Genomic DNA, 15,758 nt, shown 5'->3' on the forward strand with positions numbered 1-15,758 from the left:
TCGTTTATCTCCGACTGGTTGATTAATTATTATCGGTGCATTAGCCTGTTGAAATTATTGGAAGTGAGGGTAGAATATCTGATATCATTTTGAGGGAGATGTAAAAGCAAGCCTATGTTCCTTTTTACCTAACTGGAGTATATATTACAGGAGTTCACTGATTTTCCTCAATATCTGCGATGTTATGTTTATGTAACAGGAGTTTACGTTCGAATAGTTGGAATTAATAGGCAGAAGTTCATTTAACAGGCAGTTCATTTAATTAGGCAATAACTAAACTTTTGTTGTAGTAAATGGAGTACTACTCCACAACTATTGTAGCTATAATAGCCTCTTTGGAATCAATCGATAGTTCTGACGGTACATAAGGAATCCAAGTGAGACATTCAATAGTCAACACTTTCTATATTTTAATGAATTTTAGTGTTTTATATTTTATGAACCTTTCCTTAAACCATACGATTTAATCCTCTTGAGTCTTCGTCTATTGTCCTCCAAGGTGGGCAGTATTTTTATCAGTTCATTGAATGTAACTTATGAAAATTCATTGATGTAACCTATCATGATTTTGCCTATTATTTAAATGTTACATTAAAATTTAATAAATGTTACATTACAATTTGCATTATATCTAGTAGTATTTCTTAATGAATCTTTTATAGATGAGTTTGAGAGAGAACACAACAACCATAAACGTAGAAATCCAGGTTGCCTTTCAATCAGATTATCTTCACACGCCTGAAACTCGTATTAGTCCATAATAGTATTGTAATCAGTGATCCATCGTATGCAGTTCGTTCTTTTTATCAAATTAAACCTATTCCATAGTGTAGATCAATCAGGGACAATTCGAAATTACTCGATAAAATTTAAACGAAGCGACGTGCGCGAATTAAAATCTGCGCGAGAATAGATAGAGAGAAACGGGGAAACGTTTATCGTAGCTGCATTTACAATGGGCGATTAATTGCTGGAAGTTAACTGTGACCAGCTTCTCGTCCCGCTGCAAAACGTTAGAACGCACGAACGACCGAGGTCAGGGGAGGATGACGACTCCATCGTGCAAGGGTTGCGCGCCCTCCGTTCTCATTTATGATCTTATGCGACGTGCGCGCACTGTTATATCTCCGTGGCTCGCATGGCGGTGCATATTAAATGCCTGACTCTTATCCGACGCTGGTTACAGCAACGGGCGTGATCGGTGTTTCAGACCATGACTCCTTCGAAAGCTTGTTCTCTTTGTAAACCACGATAAAATGCCCCAACCAGCGAGTTAAAGGGGAGACTTTCAACCTTCCAACTCTCGCGCGAATTATTTTTCCAACAATCCAAATGGCGATTTTCCAAATTCATTTTGAAAGAAGCGCTAAATAATAATAGTAAAGAAACAAAAATATTTAACGCGATGTTAATACATAATTCTACTTTATATGACATATATTAATAACGATTAGACTGCGGATGTTCATGCAAATTGTATGTATGTATATCTTGTATATTGATATTTATCTTTGTATATGTTTGCATATTTACAATTGTCGTAAACGCGTAAATATCTACGGTTTAATAATAATGAACGATCTTGTAGTATCTCTACCAAACTCATCTAAATTTCTTTAAATACAGGAAGTACAGGAGAACCAATAGTCGTGATGCTTTGAAACTTGTTCTATCTTTATCCCTTAACTCAACACTTAAGAAAGTTAAAGTAAACTGCAATACGCTTCATTTGATTGTTAAAACTTCAAATGTTATTGCGAGAAATACAGCTGTGTAAGCTATGTAAGAAAAACATCGGTAGCCATAAAACTGTTTAAATTGCTGAGACTTGGAAATTTGTTTTCAGATGTGCCAGATCCGCCGGACCGTCCTCTTATATCGAACTTCACGTCGAGGTCCGTGCGTCTGTCTTGGGTGGCGAGCCGTAATTCTCATAACAACCCTATCCTGTACTACGTCATCGAAACTCAGTAAGTCGTTTAAATATTGATACTACACTTTCCACCCGATAACAGCGGCTTGCTTCGTACCATCCGACTCTCAAAGGAAATTAATCTGGTCGAAACCGATGGACTTGAAACGTTAAGAACTTCCAACGTCCAAACTCCTAACTTTCAGCGCTTCTCTCTCATTGCCAGTTAATATTCTGTCGTCTTCCAGTTAATTTCTTCTCTCCACCTTCCTTATTTTCGTTTGTTTTTGTTTTATCAATGATATTTTCGTTGGTTTGGTTTGAGAAAACGACACAAGAGGGACAAGGGACGCGGCCTAAAATTGCCGTCTGCATTCGAGTACGTCTCAGAGTCTGATTATCTTTCAGATACAAGCTACGAGTTCGAGGCTTTAGCCCAGTAGCTCGGGAAACGGAAACGGATAAAATAAAAGGAGTTACTAGGGATAAGAACTGCGGTGTCGATAAGCACCCTTTGTTCTCCCTCGCTTCTCCCGGTCCTGTTATCTTCTCCCGTCCTTGCCGCATCCCTCTGTGCCTCTTTTTCTCTTACTTCGCTTCTTCCTGTTTCTTTCCTCTCTATAGCTCGCTCTTCGACCACTCTGCCCTCCCCTTCTGTCTCATTCTCTGTTCACGTACGAAAGGAAGGCCCCCACGCTCGCACTTATCCCCAGTTCCCTCTGGTTCCACCGATTTTCCACGGAGAAATTCGCTATCGACATTTCCGAGTGGCACGTATATCGAATGACCACTCGCGAGGTTTGCGCACGGGAATGCAGGAAAATGTGCAGAAGGAAATTGGACCGAACGAAGGAAGCTGCGAGAAAAGTTGAGAAAAGGAAGAAAGGGAAAGGCGAGGAAAAGTCTTTCGCCATCCTTTCTGTTTACCCTTCTCTCTAGCCATTTCCTCATCCCGGTCGCGACTAACTGGTTCGGTTTTGCCGATAGCTTTCGTCGTGCCAACTTGCGAGAAGAGAATTCGGTCGTTACCATAACTTTCGTCGAAGCCCGCACGTAAATCTGCACCACTCCGCGGCGCGTTGTAAATAACGCCGGTTTAATTCAATTTGCCGCACGCGTCTTTGTCCTGCTCTTTGGTGTGATCTCTGTAATATCGCAAACACTACGATCGGCGCGAATCTTTTCAACGCAAGTAATTTTATCCTGTAGTTCCTTTTATTTAATAAATCTTATCAGAAAATGTTGTTTAATATTGGAATTGCCAGAATTGTTAAAACAACCAATACGTCAATTTTCGTAAAATTGATTTTTTGTAAAATACGTGGATATAAAAGCTTGTTCGTCTTGTATTATATTGTTAGAGGGAAAAACGATGGGAACAAAAAGAATGTTATTGCGAAAGTTTATTCTATCGATTATCTAACTGCGCTGTTACCATACATAGTTTGATAAACGACAAATTATAAACTATAGACTTCAGTTGCACAGCTGTTCAATTTTTATCGTCGGCGATATGTTTTTTCACATATCTTTCATTTTAATTTTAGTTTTTCCAAGTTTTGCACTTTAATTCTTTTGCAATCAATCTAAAGATAAAAAAAAGAAATAAATAAAGCAGGCTATATTAAATATGTGCACCTTTTATGAATCGTTTACGGTGACGAATGAACCGTGAGCGTCGATCATGAAGAATAACGGTGACGCGTTTGTATTATTAATCTCTCATTCCGGTGGCTCTTCATTCGTACTTCTTTTTTATTGTGGACCACGTCGCCAAATGAAGGCAGCGAATGTATGTGCAAAAAATGGACGAGAGGTAGATGAAGAAAAGGGAAGGAAGCAGTGGTTGGAACAGAGTGACGAGGCCGTAGCAGCAGGGGGTTGGCCAAGGAAGAAAATTAGTTTGAGCCTTTGAAAAAGGAAGACAATGGAAGCTGGATCTACGGCGCGAAAAGTAGCGCTTCGATTTTCATCTCTGACGCCCTTTTGTTTTTTTTTCTCTTTCTTTTTCTTTCTTTTACAGTTTTGCGACTCAATGTAATAGCCACCAGTCCGTCGTGGTAACGCTACGTAAATAGTTTTAAATTACATAGCTCGTAAATCAGTCCTCTAATAGGATTCCCTGTTAAATCCGCCTTCTTTGCGGTTTTAAATATCTTTCAATTTCCCGAAGACCGCCTCAGCAATAACTTGATTAAAAGTACTTGTGAACTTGTTGGCAATAAAGGAATAAACCTATACATTATATGCAAAGATATTATTAGTAAATACTATAAGTCGTGATATTATTGACTGAAAAGTTTCGTTCACCTTATTCTTTGGAAAAGAATGGAGTTACTTGTTCTAATTAAAATTCTTGTTGATTAATTTTAAAAATTTAGTATTCATCGTTACTTATGATTGTCTTCCATTTGTATTCTTCAGTAATGCAATTTTTTCGTTACTGTTGTTTTTCTCATTTTTCTTAATTTACAGTTTTTAGTGATTTACAGTATTGAAAATGTTTTCCCTGCAAAAAGTTTTATAAGCTTTAATCTAACAAAACTTTATAAATTGTAGTCCAATCGAGTTACCAGCCTATTTAAAACAAACTGTGACAATTGCCTTCGTTAAACATTTTCATCTCGTAAAAAACGATTTCAAATCGTTTAAGAACAATTTTTATTATAGAATACAAAAATATAGGAAGATGCACAAATAACAAAGATATGAAAACCAAAGTACATATTACTATATCCAAGAAATAAAACATTCTTTTATTCAAGTTACAAACCTGCATCTCAGTGATTCTGTTCTGTGGTTAAAAAATTTTAAGAAGATTCCAGCTAAGAAGTAACTGGTCGGTAGAGAATAACGACCGCTTTCTTGGACCCAAGGGACGACGGATTTTTAATTCGAAACTCACGGAGCCGTTTATCGCTGGAGAAAGTTTCGACGTTGCGGCGTGGCTCGCCGTTGGAGAGAATCGTCGTCGGGACATAGCATTGTGAGGAATTCTTCGTCAAAACGGCGCTTGATTTCCTCAAAGATTAATAATCCACGGACGAAATGACTGCAGACCGTCTGTGGCTCCGATGGAAACTCCGCGTGGTTGCGCGAGAAGGGGTGAGAGGGAGAGTCAAAGGGATAAGAGGCAGGGAAGAGAAGGAAAAAGAGAGTGAGAGGGGGATGAGAACGGAAGGCGAAGAAGGAAGTTTGTTCGAACTTTATTATAAAACTAATATTTTCCAAGTTCTATGAGGTATTACGATAGTTTTCTGAAAGGGCCTGCCAGCTAGAGCGGCAAGGCGAAGTGGTTCGCGGGCGAAACTTCAATATTCGGCGACCATAACGACACCCGGCTGATATATTATTTCCTATAACTTCTCTTCACTCTCGCGGCTTTGTCTGGCCCCGTTGAACGAGGATAAGAGGATCGGAAAAGAAACTTGATTAAGAATTCCGTCCCCTCTGAACCTTCGTTTTATCTTCCCCCTACCTGACCCTCTCGTTCCCTTCTGTTCACAAGATACCGTTCTTTCTCTTTCTACGATGCGACTGCCATTCCCGTGCGGCGAAATGAATGGTCGTACGTGCGAAGTCCGCCAAAGTCCGCCTCCGCTGGTCCCATTCCAGCTTAATAATTAAATCTCAATTGGTCTCTGCGTTGCTCATAATGGTTCATCGGATGACACGTTATTGGATACAATATTTCCATGACAGTATTACATTTTATTAAAATACATTCTGAATATTTATGTGATTTTACGTTTTTACGAATTTAAACAGAGGAACGTGATCTGGGAAAAATTTGTTTCAATTTCGAAGTGTTATTAGAGAGAAACTAGAGTGCAGATGTTTGTAGAAATTTATATTTTTATAGATAGAGCCTATGCAAAGCTGAAAAAGATAGCTCTTGATAAAAATTGAAAATTTTAGATTTACATATATATAAAATTATCCCTGTACATATAGCATTGTGTGGGGGGAGAGGGGAAGGGGATTATTCTTTTTTCTCCTATAAGAAATATAAATGTAATGAAACTTTAAAATAAATACTGCCGACTCTTAATATTAAAACACTTAATAGTTAGTACAAATTGAATGCTTTTCGCTGACTTTATTTTTTAATTGCAACGAAAAACAAAACAAAATAAAGTAACACTTGACAGATTTTTTTTATAAATGTAACGAGAAAGTGTTCTGATAATTATGACCAACGATGTACGATCTCGGACGATTACTTCCGAAAACGAGTGGCTTAACCTGCAACACAAATGTGCACGTTGAGATTTTTTGTCCGACTTGGCGAAAGTGGACCGTTTTAAACGCAGGAAATCCTAATCCAGTTAACAGCACAGCTCTTCGATTTACATTTCGATTCTACATTTTTGCTAATTCTGTTACGCTCTCCTCAAACAAAAGACCTCGTTTTCTTCATATTTCATTCTCATTAGTCTCGGAAGACTTTCTTCTGGTTTTGTACAGTATTGAAACCAATGGTATGGATAATCGGGAAATATGTCATCACGATCACATGATCAGAGGATCACGTCGTTTCGGATATGTAAATGGCCCAAACATTGACTGTCAAAAGAAAAGAAAAGACGGGAAAGAATTGTGTTTTTTCGCGTAAAAAGAACAAAATGTCCTTAAATTTTCATCGAGAGTTTTATTTCTGTGAGGTTTAATGAACTGTCGACGGGAAAGTAATCCTCTGCTATATTCACGTCCGTCGAACTGGGCGGACTATCAATCTTCGTGCTACTACGGGGGACCAATCGATTTCCTCGAATAATTCATTCGCAGCCGCTCGTGTAATCTGCGTAATATCGTTACACTCGTTTAAGCTTTCTTGACATTAACTATAATTGAATCGTTACTCGGACTACAATCAAGAAGTTAAACTTCTAAATGACGTAGAAATTCAAGATGTATCTTATGCAAAATAACCATGTTTCTATATATTTTTGAATAATAGTGTAGACTGTTTCTTATTCGAATGCCTATGAATTTTCAAAGTTTATCAGCTTTACCGATTTAAAGGGAGAATGAATGGTAAAAAATGTACAGGATTAGGCAAAGTTATTTCTTTGTACGTTACATATCACTTCCTTCCTTTTGTTCTTCTGTTTGTTATCGTTTTTACTCTAGCTAGTATTTACGATCGCGGCTTCATCACGCGATAGTTCTAAACGCCGAAGTAAATTACTCTACCGCCTATTACTTCTTTTTCACAATATTCCGTGTACAATTCACATTCTTTCTAACTAAAAGGTACTGTTCTTTTATTTATCTGTCACGTAGCATCATTTGCTTGACATCAGTTCGACTTCCCAATTTTCAAAATTTATATTTTCACCTGCAATTTCGAAATAATTTTGTTCCTTCCCGACTATCCTTCCTAGCGTTTCCAATTTATCTGCTTACAAAGAGAACTTCGCGTTGCGTAATTTTTTGAACAAGGTCATAAAACAGACAAAGTTTCCGATCAGAAGACAGCTTTGTTCGATCGAGACCAGCGATTGCGATTAAGTTTTGCCCAAGTCGGAGCTTACCGCGCGATATACGATCAGAAGGTAGTACGTGTGGGTGCCCTTTGTTCGATTGAAGGACTCGGGTTTGTTTTCACTAGCTACACAGAGCATTTAAGCTCGATCCACTTGTCACCGGGATAAGGTCGTGTTATCAGGCTTCTTTGTCCGATCCTCGTGAATAGACGCTCCCACCTCGATAAACACCAACTCTACCAAGTTATAGGCATGAGTCAACAAATACGCTCGTTCAGCTATCGATTACTTTCTTCATAATCGAGCAATTAGTACACGGTAAGCCCGGTACGATAAAAAAAAAGCAAATATCGAAATACATTATTCAAACGAAGACGGAATTCGTTAAAACGGAGCTGGGACAGTTTTTGAATGAATTAAAAATAAATATTGCATAAACTCGTTAGCCGCGGTGCCAAATCAAACGCGTAGAATGAAGAACAATTTACAAGACAAATTGAGTCAAATGTGAATGACGTAATCTCATAACCACCACGATCTTCTCACGCTTTATTTCTTTACCATTTAGCGCTTAAATAATGATTTTTCTGAATATAGAGTGAAGCGTCTTGTAATTGTCAATCTACGTGTGACCAAACATTCGTAGAAAGTTAATTTTAAAAATCATTTCGTTTCCTGGTTAGTTTTACATGGGGAAAGAACTACGACGTACGTAGAACATAAGAGTAAATTGAATATTACGAACATGTAATTGTTTATGTTGCTATTTTCATCTTCCTCGAAGCAAAATTTTTCAAAGTGAATCTTTATCGAAAATACGAATATTTTATTTCTCTTGACAGACCTTTCAAACACTTAGCTGAAAAATTAGTTGCGTAATATAATAGAAAATCTAATAGAATTTTGTTAAGATTATAAGAAGCTTGAAATTGAGAAAAATTAAGCGTGGAAATGAACGATTCGACTTGCCCACAAAGTGTTGACAACCAAATTCGAGGACTCTACTTTTTCCCACATCGCAATATAATTCAAGGTACCTGACACGTTTGCACAAATTTTAAACATCGTAAGTCTCGCGTCTACGGCCTTCATTTTCTCAGCTCCTTCCCATTTCTTTCAAACCGCCTTCGAGGTTATCCTGCAGCTGACGCCAGGGTAAAGAACTCGGCCGCATGAAAAATTCCTTAGACTTAATGGATATAATTTCATCGTCGGCTACGACCAACATAACCGCATTCTTTACCCCGCTCCCCTTTGAATAACAAATTAATGTCATTTACGTCATACGCTGAATCGCGACGCGGAGAAGACGATTCTGGCCTTCCCCGACCCCTAACCTCGTCACAAACCACCTCGTTGATCGTTCATTAAGTGGCTGGTTTGTCGTCGATCAACTGTATCGAAAGCATCTCGTTAATTTCGTTTCGACGAGACGAAAGGATATTGTACGACGAACCATTGACCCGTTTCACTGTGATCGTATATTACTTGTACGCGTGGTCTGATGAAACAATGTGTCGGGGAACAATGGGGACACAGATGACGCTTATGAAAGTAACATAGAGAATGTTCGCCGGGCTCCTTTTCAATCGGATCGCTATCGTCGAGTGCTCTCCCCTGATCGTTGGAAATATTTCGTATCCGTGCTCGCCGATATTGGATTGTTTAAATGTCGCGAAATCGTTTTCGAACGGGACACGTATATCCGGTACTTTTGTTGTTCGAAAGGAACTTTTTATCGTTATTGACCTGCTACTGCCAAGTAGACGGTTTGAGGAAAATCAGTGGTGAAAAGGATGATCGGTATATAAAAGATGCTTATTACGTGTGTTAAGAATTTGTACTTACATTATCGGTTTGATATTTGTATCATGATTGTTTTCGTCACATGATACTATACATATGTATGAATCTACTTGAGATATGATTGTTTCGTGCCATAGTAAAAGTTCTCATTGTCTAATTTTATAATTGTGAGAGGAGGTACACTATCTATGATATTCGAAATAAATGTAATTAGAATAAAAAGATAAAACTTTGTCTGTATCAAGTTTAGGAGTGTACAGTGGATAACATAATAATTTTCAATTATAGTGAAACGTTGCTTTCGTTGTGTGCTTTGGATATTAATTATTTCGTAATTAATGTTGTGATTATTCTGTAATTACAAAATTATATTTGGCAATTAGTATCTGATTTTAGAGATGGAAAATATAAAACGAGAGTTAATACCTACTTATAGAATAACCGATATATACTCAAATCACTCGCTAAAGTCACAAAAATTTACAATAAATATTATAATTAAGCACATACACATGCCTTGCATTTAAATAAATTTCATGTGTCTAAAAATAATTGTCTTTATGTGTATCTGCCATTATATTATGTATGAATGCCATCACACTTGATTAATAGCTTAGCACTTGCAATGCTACCTAATAGTCAACTAAAATGACAACGATCCAAAAGAACAAAAGAAACGTCGCTATTATCGAAAATACGAGACGTTTTCGCGGAGAGGATTGGCTCTCGATACGTCTTTCTAGTCGAGGGAGGTCGGCACGGACACGGATTAAGGTGACTGAGAAGAAAACGAAGGAAAAGAAGAAAAGGAAACAGGCAAACGTCCTGATCCTTGTCAGAAATCCCTGAGAGATTTGCCGCTTCCATCAACGAGCCCCTTGCTTGCGCGATACCTGGCCGAGGTCAGTCGGCTTAATTCCAGAAATTGTACTATTGCCATGTTTATGGAGAGGGGAAATACAGAGTAGAAGTAACGTTGGTTAATCGGCCATCGTGAAGATTAGACAGAAAACTTAATTATAAAGATCCTGATTGGCTCGATCCTCGGGAGGCCCACTGCCACCGAAAAGACAGACCTATTCCACTTGGCTATCCTTACTACGGATAACTACTATGAATCATTCCACTTTGTCTGTTTGTTTTCACGCGAATGTACTTGTATGTTTCGACGATCGTGTTGCGCTTCTTGCAAAGATCGTTGCTTCTCAAAGCAATCGGAGAACGATAAGCTATAATTTCTAATCGGACGTCGATAGTTGTTTCCTGATACGAAAGAATAAATACTAACAAACTTTGAACAGAGGAAACGTACCACACTATGGAAACAATACAATCCAACTTATTTTCGTTTCTGAATGTATTGAGTTGATCAGAATGTTCGTAGCTATATTAAAAAAAAAAAAAAAAAAGAAGAAAAAAAATAGGCCTTAGAGAGTATTTTTATAGAGTTAGGTAATATTTTATTGAATAACGCATGGTCGTACGAATGTGCCTCCATTTTTTCCTAAAGCTACCAGTTGTTTCGTTCAAGCACCTAACGATTATAAGCTTTCGATTCCTCATCATTAAAAATAACGAGAAGAAACATACTGTGTTAGGTATACTTATTGAATAGAATTTAACTTACCGTCTAATGTAATCTTATCGAAAAGAAAATCTTTTGATGGATCAATTACGGTTTCTTCTCGAACCAAAAACAGTCTCAAACTTAGTATTTAAATATTTGAGAGAAATTAATGGTAGATAAATCGTTCGTGAAAATTAGAGGACACGGATCGGCTCATAAATTTATTGACACAAGATCTACATTCCGGATACCTCGGCCTCTGCCGAGCTGTTAGGTAAACGAGAACTTTTAATTATGCACGGTGCTCCGGCAATGCGTCCAGACGCCTTTCGAGATGATTTAAAAGAACGAACCGCCGCGCGAAGATGAATGAGGAAAGAAGGCGACGAGGGAGCGACGAGAGTCGCATAGGACAAGCAATTTCACGGTCGACGGAAATAAGAGAAAAAAGGAACAGGGGAGGAGTGGCCAGGGACGCGGAATATATTCGCGGATGTGGGAAAAGGTAACGGCTGGTGCTACCGAGGGCGAGCGCAGAAGGGTGGCTCGTGAGTGAAAGCGTGATAGCGCGCGCGCGCGCGCGCCTCCGTGCATAGTTCAAAAAAACGCGAGACGATCGGGGCTGGTCTGACGTCGGAAGATTTATTAAGGCGGGTAAAATTTATTCGGTGCGATTAAATGCCTACTTTAGCGAATGGAGTGCGCAGGCCACTTTCTCTCTGTTCAAAGGGTAGCGGGCCAATTCTGGCGCCTTCGGCGGGTGCGAAATCAATTTTGCGCGCGATGAAAATACAGTCTTACGAGCTGGTTGAAAAATTTGCCGGGAGGTTATAAATTTGACCGATTTAATAAATTCTTCTAGCCGGCGGCCGTCTCTGAATCGAGAGCCACATGAAATATGATGCAGTCTCACCACGAATTATTTGGCCACTTCTGTTCGGTCAAAGTAAAAAAAGAAAAATAGAAAAAGGTAAGAAGGAAGAAGGAGCAAGGTTTTTCGTAGAAGAAAAAAAAGGATCAATGGTCGTAATCGGCAACGCTGATGTCGGAATAAATCTTGTCGCGCTCGATCGATTTCCTGCTCGAGCGTACACGAGGTCGAATGACCGGGTTACACGCCAAATAATAGTTAACGCGTACACACACACACGTTACACGACTACGATTCGATTGACGTTATCAACGTTTAACAGAAACTCTGTGTATATATGTATCAACGCGAAACTGAATCAAAATAGCGGCGTGTGTAACTTCATTCGCCGAGTTGGTTGTTTCCGTTTCGACCGCCTGAAACGAAGCTGGTGTTTATTACGATTAAACCAGGAGGTAGTTTTGCGGCGAAAGTTGGTTCTCCCGGCATCGATCTTTCGACTTTATTACCGACAACCGGCATTAAACACGTTGCGAAAATCGATAAGCGTACGATAAGCGAAGCATGAGCTCGTTTGCATATCTGTACCCGGGCCAGGTAATGCGGCCGCGCCGTGGCGAACCTTTATGGATAGATTAATCCATGGCTTAACGACATTTTCCCAGATTTCGACGGTTTAAAATCCGCTCACTCGTTTTCTTACTTCGCCTCGTCCTTTTTCTCTCCTTCTTCATCCTTTGCCTCCCACGTCGTCTAGGATGGAAAAGGCTTTAAAGCGTCGCGTCGTGTCGTCGCTCTACGAAAGCTATGGGAAACGTTGCTTGCAACATCCGAGAACATTACACCTTGGACAGGTGAAATTTTGACAAGTAAAGTAGAGCAGAAAATAGCGGATTGCGCGCGTGCGTAATTTACGGATTTGTTACCGAAGCGTATTTGAAATCCTGCTTTCCACGAGCATTACGATCGCTGGTAATTACGGCTTTTCGACGAGTTGCTAATTCGCCGGCTTTCTACGCTAAATCCAGTTATTAGTGGCCCACTGAAACGCCAGATAACTAATTATCGGCAATCGAATTAAATCTTTATTTCGTACGGGGCGACAGAGGACCACCCGTGTGCATATTGAAAAGTGTCGATAAGCTGCTGATTAGAGGATTCTCCCGACGCCTGATTTCGCAGTTCCAACCTGTGGGAATTCAGAAACCGTTAACTCCCCTATACTAAAATCCTCGCCGTGTTGCAGCACAGCTTCTCATCCCGCGAAATTTCCTGGCTTTCACAAAATCGATTCCGCCAATCGGTTGCGATTAGCGTGTTGCCTTTGTGCCGCTGCGTGTGAACAATTTATCAAATATTTCAAACTGCTACTTAAATGGAATCGGAATTTTCTTTCTTCTTTATTTGACACATATCACATTTTGAAGTATAGAATGTATCAACTGTAATTAGACACTTTGGTTAATTACGTGGGAATTAACCTTCACCGGTTATTCGTCCAGATATAGGTCATGACCAACGATAATTGAAGTTATCATTGCTGAAATGAAATTAATGACATTCATGAATTACATCATTTAACATGTACGTTAATGATTTATGAATTTTGGGAATTTCTATTCCTCAACTAAACCGCACTTTTTTAAATTTACTATCATAATACTGTTTCGAATATAGAAATGGAAGAGAAAGAAAATATTGTAACGTGTACTCTATCATATGTTACATATATATTATACAATATCAGGAAAGGAAGTGAATGAAAAATATCGATAAAAATAATATAGGGTATGGAAAAACGGAATTTACGCTTACAGTTTATAAATGCAAAGGTAGCTGTAAAAGGATCAAAATCGAAAGCGGTTTAAGCTTATTTAATAGTAAAAATTATACTGACGACTTGTACTAGATCAAAATCCTTTATTTGGAATATTCATCTTTCAGTTCAAAATTTCTTCAAATAAGATGTATAACGCATTCACATATGTCATTAAACGAACAGTATGAGACTCTCATGACACATAAGTTTATGTCACTAGATGCAAATTAACATGTTATTACAAATAAAACAATACGTGATGCAGCAGTGGATCTCTAACAATAGCAACTCGTGTAAGTTAAAACATACAAACGTAATAACATACAAATTCATGTCATTCTGGAGATATTTAATAAAACAGAAACTATGTAGAAATATGTTTTATTAAATATTATAACGAGTACTATATCCTGTATATTCTATATATTTTTGCATATTACGTGCATTCTGTGCATTTTTCACCTCCAAATTTCACAGAAATGTGTAAAAGTCCGCAGATATGTTAATAAGTCAATTCGTCTTTCCCAGATTAAAGTTTAAATAACAGAAACAAGGGATGTTGTTTTCTCATCAAGAGAACCTTGCCATTTTCTAAAGTGCACATTTTAGCAAAGAAAAGGTAGTCATCGCGTAGCCCTTCGCGCGTCTCAGGCGACTTCAATTTTCGGTGGCGTCAAATCCAGAGAGAAATTCCCTGGTCGGTTCGCGGATTGTAATCTCTCAACGGGGTCCCAAACCCTCCTGGAGCGAGGTAGGGATGAAGAAAACGGAAAAGGGCAAAAGGAAAAAGCCGCTGAATTCGGTTCATCGAGGACTCCCGGGGTAACCGTCTGACGAATCTTTATTGCGGCCTCGTTGAAATTCGAGACGATCGCCGACGTCGATACCGTTTTACGTGGATATAGGAGGTGCCTTACGGTGATTATCCTTGACTGGTTAAGCTCCGTGGCGGGAACTACTCCAGAGGATTATCTCTCTGTCTCGACCTCTATACACCCTTCAGCCGCTGTCGATATTTCAAAGGTCTTATCTTCTCCTTCGGGATATCCATTGGAATCGCGAGCGCACGGTCCCATGCAACCTGGTTATCTATTGTCAGCTTAATTAGGTTGCATTACACCGGTGGACCACGTCGATGCCTTTGCGTATTGTTCGCGTAACGTTTAATGAGAACCGATAGTATGAGATCGTAGTTGGCTTAATTGTTTATCGTTTCTATTGACTCCGGATGGACCAGCCAACTTCGAAAATTCACGATTTTGAATTAAACCATCTTTCGTCGATTTTGTAGTCAATCACTTGTGTACTTTTCGAATTTTCTATATCTCGATTTAGCTTCGCAACCGACAAGAAATCTTTCAATGATCCAAGAAAATTTTATCTTACAATTGAAACGAAAACTCGTACATACATTTTTCTCTGATTTAAGGAAGCTTCTATCGATAACAGAATGTGGTCCCGTTGAAAATGAACAGAGTTAATATTCATAGAGAAATAATTAGAAAATTTGAATTCATCCTAAACATTTTCTAAACCTACAATACTCGTCAGCGGGAAAACTTCCTATGCCAATTTTCCATAATCAAACTAAGAAAGGGAACAAGAAACGAGTGAGCTGTGGTGGCACGAATTTTATGTCACCAGTCAATGAAATTTAACGGAGCGAGAATTATCATTCGAGAGTAGCGTAGCGCGACGATCAAACAGGCCGGCGCGATACCACGGGAATTAAGCAAACAACGGCCGGAGTCAGCCAATATTATTTCGTCCCACGGTTGACTGGGAAAGAATAATAAATCCGGAAGCCACATTCGACATTTCGACCAACACGTAGCCTCGCGTGAAACGTCCAGTTCATTCTACCGTAAAGCTGTTCTGTCATTTCCTCTCTTTCTGTGGTACGCGTTTCGAATGATGGTGGTGCAGCGTTCGCGTGTGTCCTCCTGCCACGAAAACGACGAAAAAGCTCCGGCGTTTTCCAAAAGGAGAAACTGACCGGATCCACCCACTGCCATATAAATAATGCAATTATCTGCGGAAACTGCGGCCAGCAGACAGCAGCGCGTGTCCGGCCCGGATAATAATTGTCATTAACCTGAAAATATGTGCTGGAAGTAACCCGTGGAATTGTGGCCGACCGAATTTTCTCCTGCCTTTTCCACACGCCTCTACCATACCCTCTACCCCGCCACCTTTCCGATTTTCGTTTCCAGTCGACGTCGACTTTCGTCTTCCATGGTCCGCAACTTCCGTACGATTTTTTCGCCAGACGTTTCCTCCGAATAAGCTTCCTA

General features: G+C 39.2%; 1 protein-coding gene across 5 annotated transcripts in view; it reads left to right on the top strand.

Annotated features, from left to right (window-relative positions):
- LOC126918609 (tyrosine-protein phosphatase 99A-like) overlaps positions 1-15,758 on the top strand; it is a 419,436-nt gene that overhangs the window by 331,605 nt on the left and 72,073 nt on the right. For all 5 annotated transcript variants that reach the window (XM_050726688.1, XM_050726686.1, XM_050726689.1 and 2 more), the window contains one exon: positions 1,847-1,970. In XM_050726688.1, coding sequence (XP_050582645.1) covers positions 1,847-1,970 — 124 coding nt within the window. The remainder of the gene's footprint in view (positions 1-1,846; positions 1,971-15,758) is intronic.

The sequence above is a fragment of the Bombus affinis genome, chromosome 7 (assembly GCF_024516045.1).
Source record: "Bombus affinis isolate iyBomAffi1 chromosome 7, iyBomAffi1.2, whole genome shotgun sequence".
NCBI lineage: Eukaryota > Metazoa > Arthropoda > Insecta > Hymenoptera > Apidae > Bombus > Bombus affinis.